At 41.2% G+C, this 25,246-nt stretch overlaps 2 protein-coding genes across 3 annotated transcripts in view; both read left to right on the top strand.

Annotated features, from left to right (window-relative positions):
• Positions 1-1,593, top strand: part of scinlb (scinderin like b) — a 19,796-nt gene extending 18,203 nt beyond the window's left edge. For both annotated transcript variants that reach the window (XM_080543362.1, XM_080543363.1), the window contains 2 exons: positions 119-179; positions 623-1,593. In XM_080543362.1, coding sequence (XP_080399488.1) covers positions 119-179; positions 623-783 — 222 coding nt within the window. In that variant the 3' untranslated portion in view covers positions 784-1,593. The remainder of the gene's footprint in view (positions 1-118; positions 180-622) is intronic.
• Positions 1,594-5,128: 3,535 nt separating this feature from the next.
• On the top strand, positions 5,129-24,796 carry wls (Wnt ligand secretion mediator; the record flags this gene model as incomplete). Its single annotated transcript, XM_080543439.1, has 12 exons — positions 5,129-5,234; positions 10,355-10,627; positions 16,458-16,582; positions 16,779-16,940; positions 17,363-17,499; positions 19,269-19,437; positions 19,720-19,817; positions 19,994-20,057; positions 22,212-22,355; positions 22,464-22,547; positions 23,054-23,207; positions 24,687-24,796. 12 exons carry the CDS (start codon positions 5,129-5,131, stop codon positions 24,794-24,796), a joined length of 1,626 nt encoding a protein of 541 aa, XP_080399565.1.
• Between the last annotated feature and the right edge of the window lie 450 nt (positions 24,797-25,246).

The following is a 25,246-nucleotide window of genomic DNA, read 5'->3' as shown; positions in this document are numbered from 1 at the left end:
CACATTATGAAGTGACACTTCCCACTAGTCATGCTCTGCTCTCTCACTACATACTTCTCCACGAAAGCTGAAATCTGAAAGTCTATGAGCTAACAGCATGCCCCCCTTCTCCTACCAGATCTTCCTCTGGATTGGCAAAGAAGCTAATAAGGAGGAAAGGACTGGGTCACCCAAAATAGGTATGACACACATATTGATCATGGAGAGACTGCGTTATGTTAGATCTTGCTGTTTTGAAGAAAGAGTCTGGACCAAGTATATCAGGGAGAAAAGTCTTGACCTTTATTTTGTATGACAGGAACAAGCATGGTTGAGATGTGTGTACATCCTCACTAGCTCTGCAGCTAGGCTTCTCTGAATCTGTCTTTTTGGGGGCTGATTTGGCGATAGAACTTAGTCGAATGACGACACTGGTTTAAGCTATTACACTTTCAGCACTTCCTGTAGTCTTTAACAGCTCATTTTGTCACACAGTGTAACATGTGTTCCCCCTTTCAAATTGGGACATGGAACTGTTTGTCAGTGTAAGGAAATGATGTTTAACCTTCTTATACCCCATTCTAATGATGTCGTCCCTCCATCCTCCATCTTTATTTCTCCGTTCCTTTATCTCTCTCTCCAGCAAAAGACTATGTGGACTCTGACCCCTCTGGGCGCCGAGGGCTTCCCATCTCGACCATCAAACAAGGGGCGGAGCCTCCCACCTTCACTGGCTGGTTCCAGGCGTGGGACTCTAAGATGTGGGAGACAGATCCCCTAGAGAGAATCCGTGCTCGTTTCTGAATGACCCAAACCCCACCAGCACTTTGTGAGCTTAGAATGATAAGGTTCTATCTCCGTTTACGGCATTTCAGAGATATTGAGCGTCAACGTTTTTACATTCCATTATGTTTTGTGAGATGGAACCTTTGTATTTTATGAATTACTAACTCAAAAATGTCAACATTTTAAAAATAACACCACTCGGGCATTAATAAACAGCTAATGGATCAGATTATGTAAAAAACTCAATTTTGACAAAAATGGAGATAGAACCTTATAATTCTAACGTCACGACTTACCCCAGCCCATACTATCGCCCCTCCCCTGTCTATTGTGAGAGTGCCAATATCACTTCTTGTACCTGTTTGTTTTTTAGTTTTTTCTCTCCTATGTAACAGTCGTACACATTGCATTGCACTTAATAAGGGAAGCTTATCAACAGTCTAAAGAGATTTCCTTATTTCCGCATCATCTACAGTGATGAGGAAGGATTGGTCAGGTGGAAACTCCTGATGGCCGTCGTCTGCAGTGTTGCTTCCCTGTAACTCCAAATATGTTTTAATTAAGGAAATATTTTAGATGTATCCTGGCTGCACTAGTTCTATTCTGTCCTCTGCTTGTAGTAGCATGTCTACAGTATACAAAAAAAAGCCATCATGTTGTCCTCCAAGACTCACACCATGAACCGTTTTATTGTTTTGTGGTGTTATTTGATATATTGTATGGCTTATGCCACTAGACTCTTTTGATGCATGCTGTGTTTTTACAGGAAAACTTGTATTTTAATACATATATGTCTGCACTTTTTTACATTCTTTTATGAAGAGAGTGAAATGCTTGAATAAATTCCCAGTATTTTCAAAGGAGGGAGTTTTTGTGGACATTTCTTTACTAGAGTGGGTAGTGAAAATGGACAGGGACAGTTGTGGCCAAACAGCAATGGCAATATACTGTTACACTTGCAGTTTCAGTACACACTTAATTGTTGGGCAAGGAAATACCTGGTTCCATTGCATTTTATCTTTCTTCAGGGGTAAAAAAAAAAAAAAGATGCAGGATAAAACCATACACCTCAATTTCATCAAATAAACTGTTTTTCAGTTTTCTTTGATAAGAGGATATCTTTGTTCGCTTTCTTATTTTTTATCAATAACCATGGACTCTCTCAAGGCTATAGGTGTTTTCCTTTACCTTTGACTTACCTTATCTTTTCAGTCTATATGTTACGGTACATGTGGGAAAACTAGGGTTAGGGTTAGGTGCTACGTCGACTTGGTACATGCTGGCATGTCTAACCCTAACCCTAATCCTAACCCTAGTTTTCCCACATGTACCGTATTCCCACATGTACCGTAACATATATATCTTAACTGATATGTTCTCTGAATCAAACTACCTGTCAGACATTTTTCAGAAGTAACAAAATGGGTGTTCCCACAGCAGGGACTCAGAGGAACAGAGGCAATAGATGAAAGTCTGCAGCAAGAAAAAGGATAATAGCAGTGTTTACTGTATTGCAAATTATATGGCATTAGTCTATTCATCCTTTGTTTGTTTTTGATAATAATTTTCAATGATCAAAGATAGAGTTGCACCCACGGTTGCTCCCAATATGAACAAATGTTTGGGCCCAGTACCTTAGTCAGGGTTGACGTCACAAACATCATGACAGAAAGTAGGTCTAGGCATAATTATATTGATCCTCAGCATATCAAAATCGTCCTGGGAGAATGATATGAAGACCTATTGACCTCTCCAAATCACAATGCTTAGCATCCTTGCTATTTGTTTTAGGTGTAGGCCTACAATTTATCAGCATTTATTTGACTTTGTGTATGTATGTATGTATGTATGTATGTATGTATGTATGTATGTATGTATGTATGTATGTATGTATGTATGTATGTATGTATGTATGTATGTGGTTTTGTGGACTAAGCAAACAGGAAGTGAACACACAGTGCCTGGCCTGTACCAGAATGCATGCTGTTGCCAAAATACAACCACTCACATTGCGCTTCTACTTGTATCCAATGCGCTAAATACAAATTACACATTTTAGACTACAATTCTTTAGGGCGCATCGCCTGCTGGGCATAGGGCACTGGTTTGGCATGGGCCTGGGGCGCTTAGGTGGCGTAGCGGGTTAAGTGTTGACCCTGTAACCGCAGGGTCCCCGGTTCGATTCCGTCCGGGGACATGTCCTGCATGTCATCCCTCCTCTCTCTCTCACCCATCTAAATCTGTCTAAATCTCTACTGTATCTGTCAATAAAATGAAAAATATGAGAGGGACTGCCCCACTCAGAAAAAATTACTTTAAACTTAAAAAAAAAAGGATTGGCATGGTCCTTCCTCACAGGTTGGAGAGGAGCCAAAGATGATAGAAGACAAATCAGCGTAGATTATTGTGAATGTGTGTTGATATGCAAATATCAAGACTCCTGCAAACATGATTTGCATACAATGAACTTGAATCTTGAATCTCTTCCTCCATGAACTTCTAGAAATAAAGGAAAATATGAATTTCATTAAAACTCTACTGAAATATCCTACTCAATGAGTATTGTTACTTAAGTGAAATGTTATTAAAGTAAAACTAGTAACAAGTTTAAGTCTAGGAAACAACGTGAGTGAAAAAAGTAGCTTTAAAGTAGTCAAGTATTATTTCATTGTTCAGATTTTGTTTGATGTGATTTGGCCTGTTTAAGTGCGGTGCTTGTTATAGAATATTAGGCACCTTTACCAGCAAATGCTGGTATGATTCTACTATGAATATCATTGTACTTTGTAATGGATGATAAAAAAGGTACACAATAAGAATAATTTATTGAAAACATACATAGGTAAAATAACAAACTAAAATGTTTAAAAAAAATACTCAAATAAGTACAAATCCTTGAAAAAATCTACCTAATTACAGTAATGAGTAGTTGTAAATTCGTTACTTTACGCCTCTGGTCTCATGACAATACATTTTGAAACTAGTATTAGGGAAAACAAAGTCAAGATCAGACGATAAACGACAAACCAATTGTTGGGTCGTTTTTTTTATACGGTGCCTTTTCCGTCCCCAGTACTAAATCATGTTGTATTTTGTCTAAATTTGGACAAATACTAATTCCATTAGGTTTTTCATGTATAGTCAATTGTTATTTATTATGAATACAATGATATGGGCTTCTAAGTTGTTGTTTTCTACATTTTAAAAGCTTTGGTTAAAGATGTAAATGGGATTTTGCATGGGATTTGGGATGTCCCCAGTGTTGTTCATTCAACTTCAATCCCAAAAAGAACTATTAAAAACATATACATTTCCAAATATGTTATTATTATTTCATTTTCCTGATCAATATCTATTGAAATCAAATATAGTTTTTATCCATTTTTTATTTATTTTGTACAAAAAAATTAAGGGTTTGCTTACAATATTGCTTGTCCCTGCGATCACTGTCCACCCTGTTATGCTGTGTTAATGTCCCTTTTAAAAGAAAACCATATTTCTCAATCACATCACTCTCATGAGGTGACATCACATCAGTGGAGGGGATTTCAAATGTTGTAAGCTGTGTGATTTTCTACCTCTTTTACCATCTGATTTTTATGTTTTTATCCAGTGAGTTTAATGTGGTTGATCATAACGTGTCCACCCTGTTATGCCTAAATATTGAGGAGATCAATCAAATTGAATAATTTCAAAAAAAAAGTATTTAGTGCAAATTAGATTCCTCATCAAGTATTCATGGTCATTCTAGGCATTATGCTAACACAGGCAGGCTAAAGGCTAACTTTAACTCAAAATGTCCACCCTGTTAGTGTCCACCCTGTTATGTGTCCACTCTGTTCTGGAGACACTCGCCCTATTCAACTACAGAGGGTATTCTAAATAAAATAAAATGTAGGTGCCTGAGCTCGACCACTATGTTTTGCAGCAAGCTAGATATGTCCTTTATATAATAGAACATTAAAATATAGATAAATCAACAATTTATTTTTCACAAGTTATGAAGTCCAAATGGCACCGTATTAAAAAAATGACCCTGTTACATTCCTTTACATACACCCTCTGCCACCACAGCAGGCTATTATTATTAGGTCCTTCAATGACACGGTAACCTGCATTACGACCCACTATTGCAATGCGGCAACAGTGTCTGAGTGTTGGGTTGGATAGGCAGGGTGCTATGGTAGTCCTGGTCATGTGATTCTGCTTTTCTTCCTCCTAGTTTTCTGCTCCGGAGTTGAAAGCAGAGAGCAGTGCGGGCCACCAGTCTGTCTCAACCTCGCTAGATGCGGTGACTTTTCGTCCAGAGAGACTCATCCACATTTTTCTCACTCGGCGTGATTTCCCCCTAAACTTTCTGAAGATGGCTGGGGCAATTATTGAAAACATGAGCACCAAAAAGTTGGTGATCGCCGGAGTTATTCTGCTTTTGTTCCAAGCGTTTTCTTTCATGGTCGGTGGCTTGATAGGTGAGCATGGAGAGTTTTTTTTTTCTTCCCTTGTTGAAAAACCCTTTGTAGTTTGTAGTAGGATATTATTGCATTTGTTGCATAACATAGCCTACATCAAAGTGTAGTTGGCTAAATTAGATTACTGATTTTATGATGTTATCTAAGTTAGTTCAGAATGGACGTAAAAGTTTGCAATTTGGTTATTTTCTGTTGCACAAATGTAACCATAAATTGTTATAAAATGGGCGAGCATGGCGACATTTGTAGCGAGTTTATCGCAGCAGCATAAGGAAAGATTATACATTGTATTATTTGACGTTTTTACATTGGAGCTATTGACAATGTGGCTTTTGAAGAAATGACTTAGTATCAAACATTTTCCTGGGATTTGCTACAAATCACAGCAAACTTCTGTCGGCTGGGAGGCTTCAGGTGGTAACCCTCCAAAAAGGAAAAAAGAATAGGACACATTGCACCATTTCATAGCGCCTTTTCTTATGTTACACCTGAAAGCCACCCCATTGCTCTCAAATTCATCTACCATTATGCATAATACACCTCAGGTTCTAGTGCTTTTTATAACTTCTCTTTGTCGCACAGAATGTTGTCTCTCCCCCCTCATTATGTCTGTGCTCCATGGCCCCAGGCTCCATCTCTCTGTCTCTCTCTGTCTGTCTCTGTCTCTCTCTCTCTCTGTCTCTCTCTCTCTCTCTCTCTCTCTCTCTCTCTCTCTCTCTCTCTCTCTCTCTCTCTCTCTCTCTCTCTCTCTCTCTCTCTCAACATTGCATATTTCCTCCTCTACTGCTGCTGCAGGTTCGATTTGCATGGATGTGTTCCCCACTGACACACACTGACACACACTGACACACACACTGACACACACACACACACACACACACACACACACACACACACACACACACACACACACACACACACACACACACACACACACGCACACTTAAAAAGTTGTGCTTCGCTCCAAGGGTTGCATTAGAGTTGCTGTCAGTTTTTTATTTATTTATTTATTTTTAACATCAAAACCACAAGAGAGTTTTATACAAGTTTAGGCCTTGTGTAAAATATCCCCTTCTCTCTCTGGTGGGCTGGGCTGGGCTTGAAAACCCTCCCCAGTCAGTCATTCTCCTCTCCATAGCTGGATTGCTTGTGATAAATTAGCTTGTTTGGGCCGCTCCTGGGTGAGATAGTTTTAATGAAGCCGGATGCCTTTGTGTTTGCTCGGTGGCTGGGGGCAGCCAGGGTAATTGAGTAGAAAGGCGTCCGTCTCCCCCTGGTTTTGGGACAACTCGGACACGGCATGAGCTCACTGGGCTGAGAGGCAGCCATTATTGGGGAAACACTGGGGTGGATACTGGAGGGGCCGTGTGCTCCCGGGAACCTCGGGGTCACTAGATAATTGAACTCTGAGGGGTTCCTTACAGTAGCTGGTTTCATTAATTTTGGTGTGTCTGTGTTTTTGTGTGTCTGAGAAGTCCATTGATACCTGACACCTACACACACACACAATAAGAAGATGGCCTTGGGTTGGGTTTGTTGTCAAAGGCCTAGCCTTGAAGGTCTGAGGCTGTTACTTTACTCTCCTGAGAGTAAATTTAATGGACTTGACATCATCAACTGGAGGAGTTGGTAACGGTAATGGAGATAATCTGCACAGACTTTGACAGACAATCGACATGTTTCCTTGTTTTGGCATTTTTTTATTCCAATAGATAAATGATAGTCAATTGCATCATTTTGACAGCTGATTGATCTCTAAAGATTTGCACAATGAAGTCTTAGTTAGCAGTGTATTTAACTGCTAGGCTTTTCCTTTGGTCATCATACATGAACATCATCCTGCTAACCAACAATATTGGTCAACTAGACAGTTTTTTAGACAGACTTCTTTTAAATAATGCTCCACCGAGATTTGAACCGGTGTAGGTACCAAATGTATTAATTCGGGTCTGTTCGGGGTCCTGCCAATACAAATGACGTATCACTGTATGATTGGCTGTGATGACGTAACACATTCTGATTGGCTGCAGAGCCGTAAACGGAAACCATCTGGGTTACAGGAGCGGGCTAGTTTGCTAACGTTAGTAAAGCAACAATGTCAATATGAACTCCAGATTAACGTTAGCTAGCCACTGCCCAATAGTAATGTTATAAGGTGATCTATCAAACATGGCACAACCCAATTCCCCAAATAGCATGCAAGTTCACATTGACATTGTTTGCTAATGTTAGCTAGCTAACACTTAACCGATGTCGGCTAGCTAGGTTAGTACGTTAGTCAGCTAGCTAAAGTTAGCCTAGATAGAGAGCGTGAGCTAACGCCTTTGATGCCGCTCGCTGTACTAGCCTAGCTAGACGACTAATCAAGTAGCTAATCAATAGTAGTTAGTATAGTAGTCAAATGTGTTATTTCCACTAACATATATGGCTTTTTCAACAAGTAACTTGAGCTCTCAGAGAAATAAAAGACAAGTTCCTGAAAAAGTATTTTATGAATCACAGCTGCCGTGAGTGACCCAGGCTGTAGTCCTGCTAACTGCACTGCTTTTATCATTATGATTTCTCTGGTCATGTATCTCAAATGTATTCCACCAATTTAATGCTGGGCCAAATCTGAACATCCGTTTTTCTTGCCTGACAGAGTGGCATCATGCATGCATCTCAAGTTAGGTCGGTTTCCATCCTTTCATTTTCTATGCCTTTATCACACTGGGTCCACGTACCAGCCTCCTGGCTTTCACCTAGAGCCCTAAAGTCTTCAGCTTTGTGATGTTAATGTGTAGTTCCTCTCTCAATGACCGTTTGATATCCTGAGTGTCAACCTCATCCAGCTCATGAATTTCTGAGGATGCAGTATAATGGTTTAAAGGGTTACCTCAGGAGTTTTCAATTTATACTCAGATCAGATGGTTCCCTACCTTGAACTTAGCAAGGAGAAACTTTAACCCATGGTTCAGAGTTGTTTAAATAGCCACTACTTACTTAAACCACCACTAACAAAATAACAATGGGCAGGGCTTGACATTAAGTTGAAATGTAGTGTCAACTTGCCCAAATTCACATGATCTTTGCAAAAAAAAGGAAAAGGAAAAAGAAGAACAGTTTCCTTGAATATGGGAATAATATCAGCCCCTTTCAATGGAACAAAACAAAAACTTTGCAAGCTGTGAGGCAATGAGACTGCAGTAGAATTCCGTTGCATTGCCAGGCGAGATAGTCCATAGATGTGCTTTCTAGATTAAAGCACATAGGCAGCCATGTGTGCATTTGTTAGCGGATATTCTTTGCTAGTTACCACGTTATTTAGCAGTTTAACTGCAGTTGAAACCATAAACCTTTCATCTGAAAGGGGCAGTGTTGTATTTTGAGACAGGCTTGACAGCAAATAGGCATTTTTATCAGATTTTTCTGTATGGTATATGCATATTTATCTCATGATAACCATGTTTCCTAGTTTGGAAAGACTGACAAAATCCTTTGCAGAAAGTAGGCCTAGCGACAAAACCCATTTGAAATGAGCCAATCAAATACCTTGCATGGGCGGAGCTGATAAAAGAAAACAGAATTCAGCTTTTCCTTCAGATTTTCTTAAAATGTCTTCAATGTTGCACACTAGCATAGGCAACAACTCTCTGAAAAATAGTCCTGCCTGGTTGTAATAAAAGATGACGCATAACAAAAACAAGCGTTCTATGGGCATGTGGGAGGAGGAGGGTTCTTGGAATGTAACATCCAAGGAAAATTCGAGCATAGTTCAATCCGAGCCAGATCGGCTAATCTAACGCCTCGTCTACATGCACACAGGTATTTTTGAAGACAGGGTTTTTCCCTCCTTCGTTCTAAAAAAAGAAATATCCTGTCCACACAAGCACTGTGAAAATATTGAAACAAGAGAACGTCAACATGATTTCAAATGCTCACATAAGCATGCCAGGCCAGTAGGGTTAGTGATAAAACGTTATGTCCACACCTAAACACCACAGAAGAATATTAGGGGCATGCACATTGATTGGGCCTCTTCTTGTGAATAAATGTCGCCTTTGGATGATGTAAACGAAGGAGATAACGGCGCACACTGATGTCACAAGCCCAAAACTGAAAAAACAAACAACATTCTATATTCTACATTCAACATTCTACTCAACATTGAACTATTTTCACTCTGGAGGGAGTTTTCCAAAAGGTAAATTTTAAGTGAACTGAAACACGGTTTGCATGGGGAGGAAAGGCCAAAATGCATAAAAATGCTATGTTTAAAAAAAATACCCATCTAGGCCTACTTGTGGTCAGGGCATAACATTCTCCAGGATTCTCTGTGAATGTCAGTAATCAAGAAAATAGCCTATTTAGCAGTGTGTCAAATCTGAGCTCTGTCCACTGACCTAGCACGTCCTTTGAGACTCCGATGGGAACCCTGTCCCCTTGTGTCAAATTATACCCACAACCTGACCCATTGGTCTCTGGACTGCCTCACCTTCAGAGCTCTCTGGACAGTTCTGGATAAAAGTGTCTCACACTTTGAAAACCAAATTGGCAATGAGGTATTAGGCTATAATTTAGGCTACAATATTTGTGTCCTCATGTGCATGTTAGAGGTGGCTAAAGATAGTAGTGGCTATTTAAACAACTGAACTATGCGTTAAAGTTTCTCTTGGCCCATAAACTAATTAAATTAAATTAAATTAAATTAAATTAAATAAATGTAAGGAATGTGACTAAACTTAAAAATCCTGAGCTAACCCTTTAAGTGCAGGAGTCTCTCATAAAAGCTAATTTTAAAGGGATTGACCCATGCAATAGGGCATTCAGTCCACATTGTTCAAGATGATTGCCACATTGGTAGCCCTGGTTGATCTCAAACTGACTGATTTGCTCATAGCTTTGATGATTATTTTCCAAATTGAAAAAAGTTGAATTTAAAACAATGCATGACTGTATGAATTCACAGTGTTCAAAGATACAAAGTTGCATTGCAGTTATGGAAAATATGCTCTTCAACCATAGGATAGGCGAAGAGCATATTGAACAGATTATAACGTAATGAGTGGGCAGTAAGATAACAAACTGGTACCCAGATAACATAATACGGAATATGAACATATGATTTTCTCTCCCTCCAGCCCCCAGTCCCACCACACCCGTCCACTACCTGGCTACTAAGTGTGTGGACACCGCTAAGCACCACCAGAGCTCCAAGTGGTTCATGCCCTGGGGCCCCGACCAGTGTGTCAAGATCCGGGACTTTGACGAGGCCATGGCCAAGAAGATTGAGGCCAACAACATTGTGTTTGCCGTCCACCTGCCTCCGCCTGGGATGGACATGAGCCCGTGGTTCCAGTTCATGCTCGTCATCCTGCAGTTCGACATCGCTTTCAAGATGTACAACCAGATAGGTGAGCGACTTCTGTTCTGACTGGGGTTCAATTTGGTGAACGTTGTTTTTGTGGTTATTATTATTTCAGTCAATGTTAGTGACATTTAACATCTCTGTTGTGTGTGTGTGTGTGTGTGTGTGTGTGTGTGTGTGTGTGTGTGTGTTATGTTGTGCCTGTATGTGTGTTGCCTTTGTTTGTATTATGTTATGTTTGTGTGTATTATGTCAGGTCTGTGTTTTTCCTGTGTGTGTGTGTGTGTGTGTGTGTGTGTGTATGCATGCATGTGTATTCAATAACTCAATAGTACGTAATCACCAGCCCAAGCATCTGCATGACCGGTATAATATTCAGTTCCTTTGTTATCCCACTGTGAGTGTTCACACAGACTATTCAGACATGTGTGCTAATGCTGCTCATGCTGCTTATTGGTGTCCCTCTATGTCAGCGGCAGCCTACTATTGCCTGCTTTTGTTGAACCCATTGTGTGGAACGCTCGAGCACCCAGAGGAATGTGCCTTTTCTCTCCTCTGAGTAGATTAGATTTCTCTCATGCTGAGATAGGCCTAACAATGATGGATGTGCTGCTGGTTCTCCATGGTAGTTGAAGCCTCAGGGCTCCGTGGCAGGGAGCTTAGTCTCTGTAGGACAGGTATGGGGGGGAGGCTGGTATAGAACTGGCTCAAATTGGAGTTTGCTAGCTTTGTAATTCCCTAAATATACAGTGGAATAACACTCAATTTGTGTGACCGTCTCCTCTCAGGAGGAGGTTTTATTTGTATAGTATAGTGGATAGTGTACATAGCCTTTATTTATGTAAACCAGCTCTTTTCCCTTCTTGTTTTTAGTTTTTTTTCCTAGCACCAGGGGAGCCCCCCCTCCCAAATTTCGTTGTTTGGTACCTGTACTATATCAATGACAATAAAGACCATTCATTCATTCATTCATTCATTCATTCATTCTCAGCTGTCCTGCATCGCGCAGAGCCCGCAGCGCAGAGCGCATAGCAATGTCTAATTATGCTTACCATAACCAAGTTCTCCCATACTGTGCTTTTGGACTAGTATGGTATGTTTATATCAACGGTAATCAAGTGCTTTAGTTCGTGAAACTTGGTGATAGTAAGCATAACACGAGTTGTCTCGCTAGAACGAGACAGGTGCGTGAGACTGCCATATATCTGCCATATATCATACATCCGTTTTATATGCATTTCTCTTCATATTTTTCAATAGAAAACAGAGGTATGATATATGGCAGTCTCACACGCCTGTCTCGTTCCAGTTCTGCATCCAATTGAATGCATGACTCAAGTAGATCGTGCAACCAGGCAATGCATGACATGTGTAAAAGGGGCCAACACAGTAATTATTGAGCATTTCGTGTGAGCTTGGGATTCCATGAAAATTACAGGGAACTATGTGTGAAAGGGGCTTTTGACAAATGTGTCCCATCTGGCCAAATGGGTTTCATCTGGCCATACCCAAGACACTTGGTAACATTGTTGATGAGAGAATGTATGATAAGGGATGGGTCTCTCAGTCAGTCTCCATTAGTAGTAGTAGTTACTAGTTATAGTTGGAGGGTAATGTAAAATTAGAAATTGGACACAAAAGCCCCAAAGTGTTGAGTCATTTTCTGTTAATTAAAAAAAGTTCCTTCGCCTCCCCCGTATCTTACTAACCTTCCTTTATGTTAATATTGGGAGTGGGTTTTCTAAAAGACATAATATGGTGAACATGCCTGTTCAGTCTTGCTGCTCCTACAGTGATCTTCAGTGTTACATTTTACTAATGTGTAACCATGGTATCAGATCTTGGCTTTTGTTCAAAGGGCATGACAGCTATCTCCCGGCCAGAATATTAAAGGAAAGATATGGAGGTTCAATCTTGCTTCTTTTTCTCTACATTCACATTCCTTAGAACTTCCTTCTTACTGTAGCTGGTGGGACATCTTAGAGGTTTGTGGTTTGGTAGGCAAAGAGGGGGCCACTGGGTGGATCAGGTCATGGCGTGGTGCCATGTCTGGAGCTGTGAAAGGAGGGATTAAAGGGATAACAAAGGGGACTAATGAAGGGTGTTCGATGAGCTGGGTTCGGCCTGGGAAAGTGATCGGAACATCAGACATCTTCAAGCACCAGGAGCCCTATATGATATGGGAGGGGTAAAGCTGGAGGCATAACGTTATACATTATGTTCTATTGTGTGACAGACTTATAGCTGGTGGTGGAGTGTGCATGAACAAGAACAGCTGTAGGATAGGAGGGTATCATTTCATTTCTGATATTCCCCAGCCATTCATTGAAAGAGTAACTACAGCAGTGAGCGAACTGTATCTATTTTAGTGGATACACTCCAGTAGTAGTTAGCATTCGTAGTCTAAGCCAGAAGTTTGGGGCTGGGGCGGCGGTGGCGGTTGTTGTTTACTGCTCTTCCTGGCAGACTAGTCAGTGATTCACCCTACTACACCAGGATTCTTCCCACACAGATGCTACAGATTGAGGCTGTTCTTTCTCCACCCTACCGGGGTTCATTGGGAGGCTGGGCAGACTAGCTGTGATCGGCTGCCAACAGTGTTCCTGTGTGGCCCCTGGCCCCCCAAGGCAACAAGCTAATGATCAGCCTGTGTGAACAGTCGTCTGTTCGTCTGACCTAGGTAGACTGTTAAGCAGGGCCTTTTAATCATGCACTGAGATTCACAATCATCATGTACTGAGAGAGCATGCATCAAACAATGAATGACAACTCATCATAGGCCTTCATGTGAAAGAAAACGGCATCTGCGACATGAACAGTTACACAAGTACAGATAGCTGCAGCTAGTTTGTAGCCAGTTTGTTTCACATTAGAAGGGTTCCTGCAGTCTATTGACAGAGCTCTGAGTTACTATTGTATCTCATGGCATCCAAAATCTCACTGGCAGTGAGTTCTCAACAAACCGAACCATTTGAACCAAGAAAATGGCGTCAGTTTGTCTGTCTATAAAACAAACAGAGCACTTTATTTATATTGGGTCAAACCAGAAGGTGGATTCATTCTACCCTGTATTACTAATATAACCAACAAAATGGCGTCAGTTTGTCTATAAAACAAACAGAGCACTTTATTTAGGCTATATTGGTTCAAACCAGAAGGTGGATTCTATTCTACCCTGTATTAATATATAACCACCCCGAGTAATGAGAATAGTTAGGTCTGTCTGCCCCCCCCCTAGAACACCTAGCCCCTCTGGGTCCATGAGATAAATTGCCCCCTTTTCCCATTCCACTCCACCCCACCCCGGCACCAACCCAGTAACCCTGGCAGGGCGCCAGCAATAACACAGCTGTTGAGGAGGCTTAGTCGCCGTGGCGATAGGCACTGGGTTGGGGTGGAATGTTTGTGTGCGGTAAGATGACATTCAGGATCTTTGGCAATGTTAGCTTGAGAGGGGGGGTATAGACAGTAGGGGAGAGAGAGGGGTCGGTCTGCCAGTAATCTCTTTCCTTCCTCTCTTCCCTCCTCTCTCTCCCTCCCTCAAGTCAGGCCATTGGGTTTCTTTCTCTGGACTCTCTTAACTTGTTTCATAACAGTTAACACAAGTCTCTTTGGAAGGGTGAAGTAGAGAACACTTGCTTTTTGCAATGTGATCTAAATCCTGTCCTATGATGGTAGTAAGTCAGTTTCTGGAAGCCGCCTTATGCAAGTCTCAAAGGGTTGGTTTTGCACTTTTAAGTAAGGAATTGAGTATCTGTTGTAGAAGGCCTTATGTATGTGAAACAAAATTAAAGTGCTGTAGACCGGCTTGCCATATCTTTGGTCTTCTTTTTGGCTTCCAGGTAAAGTGGATTTGCTTGACATTCTGGGTTTCTTGGGTGTATCAGATATCCAGTGATTTGAGGATTACTGTTTACCCTGACATAAAAGTTTCCTCTGACATTTCCATACCTCAAAAGTGGTCTAAAGTTCATACCTTTTGAGGTATAAAAACCATCTTAAAGGGTCTATGTAATGAAAATCGTGTGTTTGAAGACCTCAATTCATGTTTGATCAAACTTTTGATTGTACCATTGACTCACCCTTTTCACTTACATGTGCTTAAATGTGTTTCCAGGGAAAAGTGTTTGGAATGCATCCCCCCCAAAAGCTGAACAATGAACCAAGTGGCATAGGGATTAGCAGAAATATGTCCTGGATATAATTTTGTCATGAGTTGCATACGTTTTATAAATTGTCTTTGATTAGTTGAAGATATAACACTTATGAATGGTAATGACCTAGAGGGATATCGGTTCCAACACTTGAGCTTAGAATGATAAGGTTCTATCTCCGTTTAGGGTAGTTCAGAGATATTGAGCGTCAAAGTTTTTACATTCCATTATGTTTTGTGAGATGGAACCTTTGTATTTTATTAATTACTAAGTCAAAAATGTCAACATTTAAGAAATAACACCACACAGGCATTAATAAACACCTAATGGATCAGATTATGTAAAAAAAACTAAATTTTGACAAAAATGGAGATAGAACCTTATAATTCTAATGTCACTACTTAGACTAATGTCAAAACTTAGAATTATAATGTGTGACATTATAATTCTAATGTCGCACTGATTAAAAAGTGACCCTCTGGCTCAGCAAAACCTGCACAGTGCACATATCAGGTACTAGTTTTTATTAGGCACGAATGGTCGGCAGCTATTGAATCCTATCACATCTGCAGACATCTCCCTGTTACCAGCCCATTGTTAAGTCAGTTTTCAAATAGACTAAATAAATACATTACAACAGCATGTTGGTACTCAATAAATGAACCTTATGTTTGCAGATGTATTTTTTATTATTTTCTTTATAAATATGCACAGTCCTAGATATAAGCATTTACAATATTGGCTCTGCATAGGTTATGAACAGTTCATGAGAAAGTGAAGCGCTTTTCGCTATCCCCAAGGTAGTCTCGTCTTCTCACAGCAGGAGTGATATCGTGACGTTAGAATTATAAGGTTCTATCTAAATTTGTCAAAATTGATTAAAATGGGTTTACATTTTATCAAAAATTGATTAACATTTTTAAAATGTTTAAATGTTTTAGTTAGTTCATCTCACAAAACATAATGGAATGTAAAAACGTTGACACTCAATATCTCTGAACTACCCTAAACGGATATAGAACCTTATAATGCTGAGCTCACGAAATGTAATCTGGGGATATTTATTCCTCTAAGCAGTAAACTCAGTTTAGGGTTAGTTTATTCTCACCTACTTTCTCTTCTCACTATTTGTAATGCCTGAGCCAGGGAACGGCCTCAAGTAAAAGAAAAATTACGTGTTGGTTGATTTGTTAGCTGTAAAATGACCCAATGTTGTTAGTTCCACAAAATGTATGTGTAGTGGTGGAGAGATTGTGGATTTGCAGCAGTGAATCCATCCTTTTCATCACTCAAGGTGTAGCTCTCCCTCTGCCCTTTTCTCCCAAAGCCATAACTGCCTGTCAGTCATCAGAGACTCATTTCATCCCAGTCCCTCGTACCCTACTAGGCTAACTGTCGGTCCTGACAGATGGATAACTGTACATGTTACGCAATTGGGAAATTTGAGATGAATTGTAGCTGTAAATGGAGGATTTGATTAAGTCTGATTACAAATGTCTTCAATGCTGCTCTGCTGGCTCAGACATGCACGGAGCAACAATGTCAATAACATCTCCGCCAACTACTGTGTCGGTATTGCTCATTGTTTATGTTGTACTGTATACCAAGTCAATATGGCCTTTTCAACTTTGAACTACCTTCCCCCCCCTGCCACACACACACACACACACACACACACACACACACACACACACACACACACACACACACACACACACACAGAGGATGGAGCAGTGTCGACCATAGATGTGGGTCTTGCCTACAGAGATGACATGACATCAGACTGGACAGAGATGGCCCACTCAATAGAGCAGAGGAAGCTCAGCTGTAACTTCACAACCAGCAAGGTAAAAAAAAATAAAAAAGTCAGTCAGTTAGATGTCTTGTAGCTGTGATGCATTCAAAAGAGTTTTGTAGGCGATTGTTCCAACATCATACGTATCGTATTATCGTATGATTTCTAGCTATATTTCACATAGTTCCATTGTTTCATTTCACTGCTTCACTTTATGTGTCTGACTGAACTGTTTCTGTGTCCTGTAGTCCTACGAGAACGAGGGGCGCTATTACGAGTGTGACCTGCTGCCCTTCATGGAGCTAGGGAGTGTGGCCCACAAGTACTACCTCCTCAACATCCGCCTGCCAGTCAGTGAACGGAAGAAGATTAACGTGGGCATCGGAGAGATCAAGGACATCCGCCTGGTGGTGAGTATCACTGCTTGTCTTGCTTAAGGGGCGGCTGTGGTGCAGGAGGTTGAGCCGCCGTCTAATCGGCGGTTCGAGCCCCCGCTGGCCACATGTTGAAATGTCCTTGGGCAAGACACTGAACCCCATAATTGCTCCCAGTGAACGGGCCGGCGCCTTGCATGGCAGCTTGCCGCCATTGGTGTGTGAATGGGTGAATGAGAGGCCGTTGTAAAGCGCTTTGGAGCAGCAAAAAAGGCGCTATATAAGTGCAGTCCATTTACCATTTACCATTTAAGAGGCAAGAGAATATTCAGAATCATTGCCCATATATTCAGTCAGGAATACTAAGTGTATAAATCTGCTTGGTGAAATTAAAATGATAAAGAAAAGAACAAAAATAATATACTAATGTGTTTATTTATTGTGTTTATTCATATCAGGGGATCCATCAGAATGGCGGCTTTACAAAGGTGTGGTTCGCCATGAAGACCTTCCTGACCCCCAGCATCCTCATCATCATGGTGTGGTACTGGAGACGCATCACCCTTATGACACGCCCACCCGTGCTGCTGGAGAAGTAAGGCCCGTGGTCATCATCACAACCATAATTCATTATAGGTGGCACTTTGTGACGTTAGAATTATAAGGTTCTATCTCCATTTTTGTCAAAATGTGTGTTTTTTTACATAATCTGATCCATTAGGTGTTTATTAATGCCTGTGTGGTGTTATTTTTAAAATGTTGAAATGTTTTACTTAGTAATTAATAAAATACAAAGGTTCCATCTCACAAAACATAATGAAAAAATAAACTTTGACGCTCAATATCTCTGAACTGCCCTAAACGGAGATAGAACCTTATCATTCTAAGTTCATGACTTCTTACTTCTTCTTTTGTCAAATTAATCACTTATCAAACATGACATAGGCAAGATACACACAACATAGCTTTCACCTTTTCAGTCATGGGTTGTATTTACTTTAAATTAAACGTTTTCAAACCAATTTGAACGAATGTAACCCTCGTGGATACCAGTCGCCCCGCTTCTAATACCAAGTAAAGGAGGGGGAAGTGTCATTAGATTAACTATGGATGAATTGTGCATCTAGGTCAGGCTGGCTCACTGCAGGTCCTCGAGAGCAGCGAGGTAGCACTTGACAGCCTGACTGCAAGGGAGTCTGGTTTATGGGAAGGCGCCCAAATGAGATCTCACAAAATACAAATCGATTTTTTTCTGCTGGTTAACTTTGGACTGAGTAAAAGCCAAATCTCAGTTGGCATTCGGCGCTCTTGGCGCTCAGGTCTCCATTGAAAAGAAAATAATCATATTTATCAATGGAATGGAATAATGAATGGAATATATCCTGGTTAATAAAAGTCAAAATAGGGACATACAAGAGTCGATGGCTTGCAGCTTTTTCAAGAACTGTATTCATGAATCAACAACAATGCCTGAATGAGTGTTAGAATATCGTTATAGAACGTAATCCTGAGAGTAAAATATTTAGTTAACCCTCTGCCATGCAGGGAGAGCATATCAGTAGGCCACTGTGTTAGTAAGTAACGTTTATTTATATAGCACAAAAATCACAACGACCTGAACCGCCCAAAGTGCTTAACAGATAAAATTTAAAGAGAAAAACAAGATAAAAGAGATAAAATACAGATACCTCAGGTCAAAGGCCAAGGAGAAAAGATGTGTTTTGACTAGTTTTTTAAAAGCCTCAATGCTCTCGGCGGCTCTGATGTGGAGGGGGAGACTATTCCAGAGCCTAGGGGCGGCCTTAGAGAAGGCTCTGTCCCCTCTAGTTTTTAAATGTAGTCCTGGGGACCTCCAAAAGCAGTGTTAAACACCACAGAAAGGTGATGAAATGTGTTACACAATCTGTGAGCACTACACTAACACAACCGTCTCTCTACCATCCCTCTCTTCTCTGGCTCACATCTCCCAAATGACCAGGCAGCTCTCAGGAAGTGACACATGTACCCTATTTGCGAACAGGAGATGATTATTTCATGCTGTAAAAGCTTTGCCGGAATGGTCTTGCATGCTAGTCTGCAGAGACATCAAGATTGAAACCTTTAAATATCTTTAAAGACATTTTTGCCTATGCAACATAGGCTGTTAAAATGATAAATGCCTCTGAATAGTCAACTATGCTGCATCTGATAACATTACTTACTAACATTACATATTATGTACAGTTTGAGAACGATATTGATTCAATATGTTGATCATGATGGCAATGATTATGACAAGTATGTTGATGTAGATATGGACAACTGTTAATCTGGTACTGGTGACTATTGTAAAGCCGGTACTGATCAGTGATTTGTGTCGTCCAGGGTTATATTTGCTCTGGGCATCTCCATGACTTTCATCAACATCCCAGTGGAGTGGTTCTCAGTGGGCTTCAACTGGACCTGGATGCTGCTGTTCGGGGACATCCGTCAGGGCATCTTCTACGCCATGCTGCTCTCCTTCTGGATCATCTTCTGTGGAGAGCACCTGATGGTCCGTCACCTTTCACCCTGTATCTCAATTCTTCAATTATCAATGCTCCCTTGAAGTGTGCACTTGTGCACTCGCCTACATAGATTTAAAAGCATATTTTGATGTGTGACTCTTATACCAATTGTATCCTTGTAAATCCATGTAGGGAAATGCACACTTCAGAGAGAAGGTAGAAACATGTGCTGTATTCTGCTGAGATTCAACCGTCTTCAAAGTGTAATGTACTGAAATAATGATAGCTGTCCACCTTTTCAAAATGTTCTTCTCCATCTCTTCCTCTAGGACCAGACAGAAAGGAACCGTTTCTCTGTCTACTGGAAACAGGTCATCCCCATCGTATTCGGATCCTTCTGCCTCTTCATCTTCGACATGTGTGAGAGGTGAGGCTGAATCTTCCACTGATCAATATTCTACAATGTCAGAAATGTAGTAATTTTTTTGTAAGATTTAATTCAATTCACTATCTTCATTGTCCCAGTAAGGTAATGAATTGTTCTAGTTGACATTATGTGTCAATCCTGGAAATCAAACAAACAAACAAACAAATTCTCTCCAGGGGCGTCCAGTTGAAGAACCCTTTCTACAGTATCTGGGCCTCGGATGTGGGGACTGAGCTTGCTGTATCCTTTCAATCTCCTACGGTTTGGATGTTATGGGGTTGTGGGGTTGTGTTATTATTATTATTTTTTACTTCAACGTGTCTGTCTATCTGTGTCTCTCTGTCTGTCTGTCTATCTGTGTCTCTCTGTCTGTCTGTCTATCTGTGTCTCTCTGTCTGTCTGTCTATCTGTGTCTCTCTGTTTGTCTGTCTGTCTGTCTGTCTATCTGTGTCTCTCTGTTTGTCTGTCTGTCTGTCTATCTGTGTCTCTCGGTTTGTCTGTCTGTCTATCTGTGTCTCTCTGTTTGTCTGTCTGTCTGTCTATCTATCTGTGTCTCTCTGTTTGTCTGTCTGTCTATCTGTGTCTCTCTGTTTGTCTGTCTGTCTGTCTATCTATCTGTGTCTCTCTGTTTGTCTGTCTGTCTGTCTATCTATCTATCTGTGTCTCTCTGTTTGTCTGTCTATCTGTATCTCTCTGTTTGTCTGTCTGTCTGTCTATCTGTGTCTCTCTGTTTGTCTGTCTGTCTGTCTATCTGTGTCTCTCTGTTTGTCTATCTGTGTCTCTCTGTTTGTTTGTCAGTCTGTCTATCTGTGTCTCTCTGTTTGTCTGTCTGTCTGTCTGTGTTTGTCTGTCTGTCTGTCTATCTGTGTCGCTCTGTTTGACTCTGTCTGTCTGTCTGTCTATCTATCTGTGTCTCTCTGTCTGTTTGTCTATCTGTGTTTGTCTGTCTATCTGTGTCTCTCTGTTTGTCTGTCTGTCTATCTGTGTCTCTCTGTTTGTCTGTCTGTCTATCTGTGTCTCTCTGTTTGTCTGTCTGTCTATCTGTGTCTCTCTGTTTGTCTGTCTATCTGTGTCTCTCTGTCTGTCTGTCTGTCTATCTGTGTCTCTCTGTTTGTCTGTCTGTCTATCTGTGTCTCTCTGTTTGTCTGTCTGTCTGTCTGTCTATCTGTCTCTCTGTTTGTCTGTCTGTCTATCTGTGTCTCTCTGTTTGTCTGTCTGTCTGTCTGTGTCTCTCTGTTTGTCTGTCTGTCTGTGTCTCTCTGTTTGTCTGTCTATCTATCTGTGTCTCTCTGTTTGTCTGTCTGTCTGTCTGTTTGTCTGTCTCTCTGTTTGTCTGTCTGTCTGTCTGTCTGTCTGTGACTAAAGATGAGGGTTAGAACTGCAGTGCGGAATCACGGGCCCAGGGTGATGCAAGATTCATCAGTACACCTCTCTGTCAGAAGCAAGTGTCAGAATGAGTCTCTCTCTCTCTCTCTCTCTCTCTCTCTCTCTCTCTCTCTCTCTCTCTCTCTCTCTCTCTCTCTCTCTCTCACCAGTCACCCTCCCCCCCTTTGCTCTCTCATCCTTATCTGTTCTCCCTGTTTTTCTATGTCCTTCTTTTCCCAGTCCCTCAGCCTAAAGGCTGGAAAAAAAACAGCCCTCTCTATCAAACCTTCCATGTGGAACATGACACGTTAGCTTTCATTTATAGCAGTACGTGAGGGTGTTTTTTTCTTTCTGCCTAGTGTTCAGCTTATGTCCCATTAGATACACTACGCATGGGTGTCTGACTGGGTAAGACCTATTTCTGTTGCTGAGCTGTATGTTACATCATCAGGCTAGTACCCTTGGTACTACACTGTATCTAAAGGTTGGTTCACATATCAGCCATTCTTTACATTTCTCTGTACATATGCCAGCCATGAAAGAAGATGTGCCATGTGTGACTTTATATTGTAGATTGCCTCCTGTTTTAGCACATCTCTAGCTGGCCGTTCACACATTTTCTTATGACTTAACAGTGTGTCGATAATTCGGTTGTTAAGTCGTGACGTGTTTCCGGGTCCAAAGTTGGCTGAGGCGCTGTCTTCGAAATGCCTCAGTAATAATAATAATAAATGATATTTATATAGCGCTTTTCCGAGGCTCAAAGACCCTGACAATATGGGGAAAACGGGAAAGTGCTGTGTCCCTTGTTGTATGAATAGATCCGAGTCTAAAAAACGATTGAACTGTCATTCTACCACTGTAGTACACTGGTACTCTGGTGCGGGGAATTTCTGGTTTGGACCCGGAAATGGCTAAACGTCACGTTTGACGTCAGACTTAACAACCGAATTGGAACTGTGTATTATGGTGTGCATTTGGCCACTTCCTCTACCATACCAGTTTACCCTTTAACTGAGGCTGATGCAGATGGCATTCATCATCGTGGCAGGGATCTGCGGCTGCCTCTACTTCCTCTTCCTGTGCTTCATGGTGTTCCAGGTGTTCCGCAACATCAGTGGGAAGAGGTCCTCCCTGCCCGCCATGTCCAAAGCAAGACGACTGCACTATGAGGTGGGTGGACCGTGTGGTGATGTGGAGAGTGTGAATGTGTCTGAATCAGTTGTGGGTGTGTGCAAAGGTTTTTTCATGGCTAGTAACTCTACTCTTCATGCATTTCAGGGGCTCATCTTCAGGTTCAAGTTCCTCATGTTGGTGACATTGTTCTGTGCTGCCATGACAGTCATCTTCTTCATCTTCAGTCAGGTGAGTCCCGTCCTACACCAGAATCCTCTGACAATTTCTCCCGCTTTCTTCATGATGTGGCATTTCCCATCCACCCCCCATAATCTTTATCCTAATTTGTCGTACAGATGAACATTCGATACTTGTTCAGGTTAAAGTTAATTCCATTTTTATTTTATGTCCAGTCAGTGTGGGCAATTCAGCAAAGAAAAACATATTTTGTGATGAGTGCATTTCTAAAAGGTTGTGACGTTAGAATTATAAGGTTCTATTTCCATTTTTGTCAAAATTGATTTTTCTACATAATCTGATCCATTAGGTGTTTATTAATGCCTGTGTGGTGTTATTTTTAAAATGTTGACATTTTTGAGTTAGTAATTCATAAAATACAAAGGTTCCATCTCACAAAACATAATGGAATCTAAAAACGTTGACGCTCAATATCTCTGAACTACCCTAAACGGAGATAGAACCTTATAATTCTAAGCTCACGAGGTGCCATATGAAAATGGTTTACCCCCCCCCAGGTGAACGAGGGCCACTGGCACTGGGGAGACTACACGGTGCAGGCCAACAGCGCCTTCTTCACAGGGATCTACGGCATGTGGAACCTTTACGTCTTCGCCATCATGTTCCTGTACGCGCCCTCGCACAAACGCTACGGAGATGAGCAGTCCACCGGTGAGTCGATTCAATTCAACTTTATTCGCCATGTGCAGTGCACTAGGAACAATGATTTGGTATTCTACCATACTGAACAAGCTACAGTACATACAACAACAAGACGACAACACGACAATACTCAAGACAAAATATACAGTACCAGTATGAGTGGATATTATGAATAAATATACTGTACAACTAAATGCAAGAACATGTAAAGTGCAAGGTGCAATGATCAGCAGTTATTGAGAAGGGCTATGGCTTTGGGGAAGAAACTGTTCAAGTGGTGTGATGTTTTTGTCCTGGTGGCCCTGTACCGCTGTCCAGAAGAGAGTAATGCAAACAAGCTGTGAGCTGGATGTGAGGGGTCACTGTTTTTACCACATTATTTTTTAATAGTGTAATTATTGAATACGATCAATACCATTGGTTCTGTTTAGTCAGGGTTACCCGTAGTTGTATGTCCCTTAGAGTAGAATGTGGCTCATAATAATCCTACTTTTACGCATATAAAAAAAAGTTAGCAAGATTGATGACCCTAACTATAAATCTGGCTAGACCAACATATTGATATTTTAATGGTTAAGGGAGCTCATATGAATGTTTTAGTAGTTCTTGGGTGCCCTGTTATATCTGTAGCATGACAAGCTGTTTGAATACAGCACTTCAAAATTACACCTGAAACTGTCAAATGAGTTGATGCAACACAATTGTCACTATAAAGCTCCTACTGTTTAGATCCCTGGTTTATCTGGTCCAGAAATAAGAGCCTATGTCCTACAGCCAATAAAGGGTGTGTCTGTAGTGTTCCCAGTGGGAGGAGGGGCCTCTCTGGCCTGGGAGGGTGTTTCTAATGGACACCAGGCTTCTTTCCAGGGAGGGGGGTTAATGAAAACCATCCATCTCCTGACGTCAGAGTTGGAAGAGAGGAAAAGTATGTTCTGGTTCCCTGAAATGTGTCAGCCTTGTTTTTGAAGAGGCTGTGCTCTCTACTTCGCTTAGTAATTTCATTTAGTCAGGACCTCTTAAATCACATTTCGAGCAGAAGCTTCACTTGGAACCAAATCTGGAGGTACATACTGTATATTCCTCAAAGTAAAGACAACAAGTTGACCAGCTATAAACTCCATACTATCAACTTCACAAACAAACATAGCTTTATGGTACATTTTTGGTATATTATCAACTGACTTGAGACTCTTAGTAACTTGATATTCGTTATTTCTGTATCAGTCATTGATCATTGCTTGTCACCATCAACAGACTTTACTGCTGTGTAAACACTTATTTGTGTTTGATTGTCGATGTGCTCTGTGTGACTCCTTCAAACTAGCCCTCAAAACCCATCTGTTCTCCAAGGCATTTGGCCCCTAGTCATTGTTTTAGTTTTTGCTTTGTTTGTTTTCTGTTCTGTCTGTCCGTTTTCATCCCCTTGTACAGCGTCCTTGGGTTTTTGAAAGGCGCTATATAAATTAGAGTTATTATTATTATTATTAGGAGGTGCAGGAGCCAACAGTGGAGAGGACATCCAGCTGACCACCACCATCACCCATGTGGACGGCCCCACTGAGATCTACAAGATGACCGGCAAGGAGGCCCAAGAGTAGGACCTCCCTGGACCCTCCCTGGACCCACCCCCACCCCCACCCCCTACCGCGTGCTTCCCCCCCCAATGTCCTGTTCATCCTCACTGTACCCTCTGGTCCTTTCCATTTCAGAAACCTCTCAGTATCACTGTTTTTTGTAAATGTACTTTTGTTATGTTCCGGATTGTGTAAAAGCTGCTTCAGAAGAATGGGAATGGAATGTGAAACACACCATCTGGTGGTTAAAAAAGGTAATGAGGGAGGAAAAAAAAACGCTACCAAGGCATTACTCAACTGACTGTTTCCTCAATTAGGGGACGATTATTTGGTTCCTCATAGAGGGAACAATATTAAAGGATCCTGTTTTTCACACTCCAACCAGTAGTTTGAGATATGAATAACCAATTGGACATTTCGAGGCTCGATGGGTCAAAGATTTTCAACACTTTCAAAAGAAAGCATACCTCTGCA

This window comes from Nansenia antarctica, assembly GCF_963989245.1.
Source record: "Nansenia antarctica genome assembly, chromosome: 12".
NCBI classification, from domain to species: Eukaryota; Metazoa; Chordata; class Actinopteri; order Argentiniformes; family Microstomatidae; genus Nansenia; species Nansenia antarctica.
This window is presented reverse-complemented; position numbering and strand designations above follow the sequence as displayed.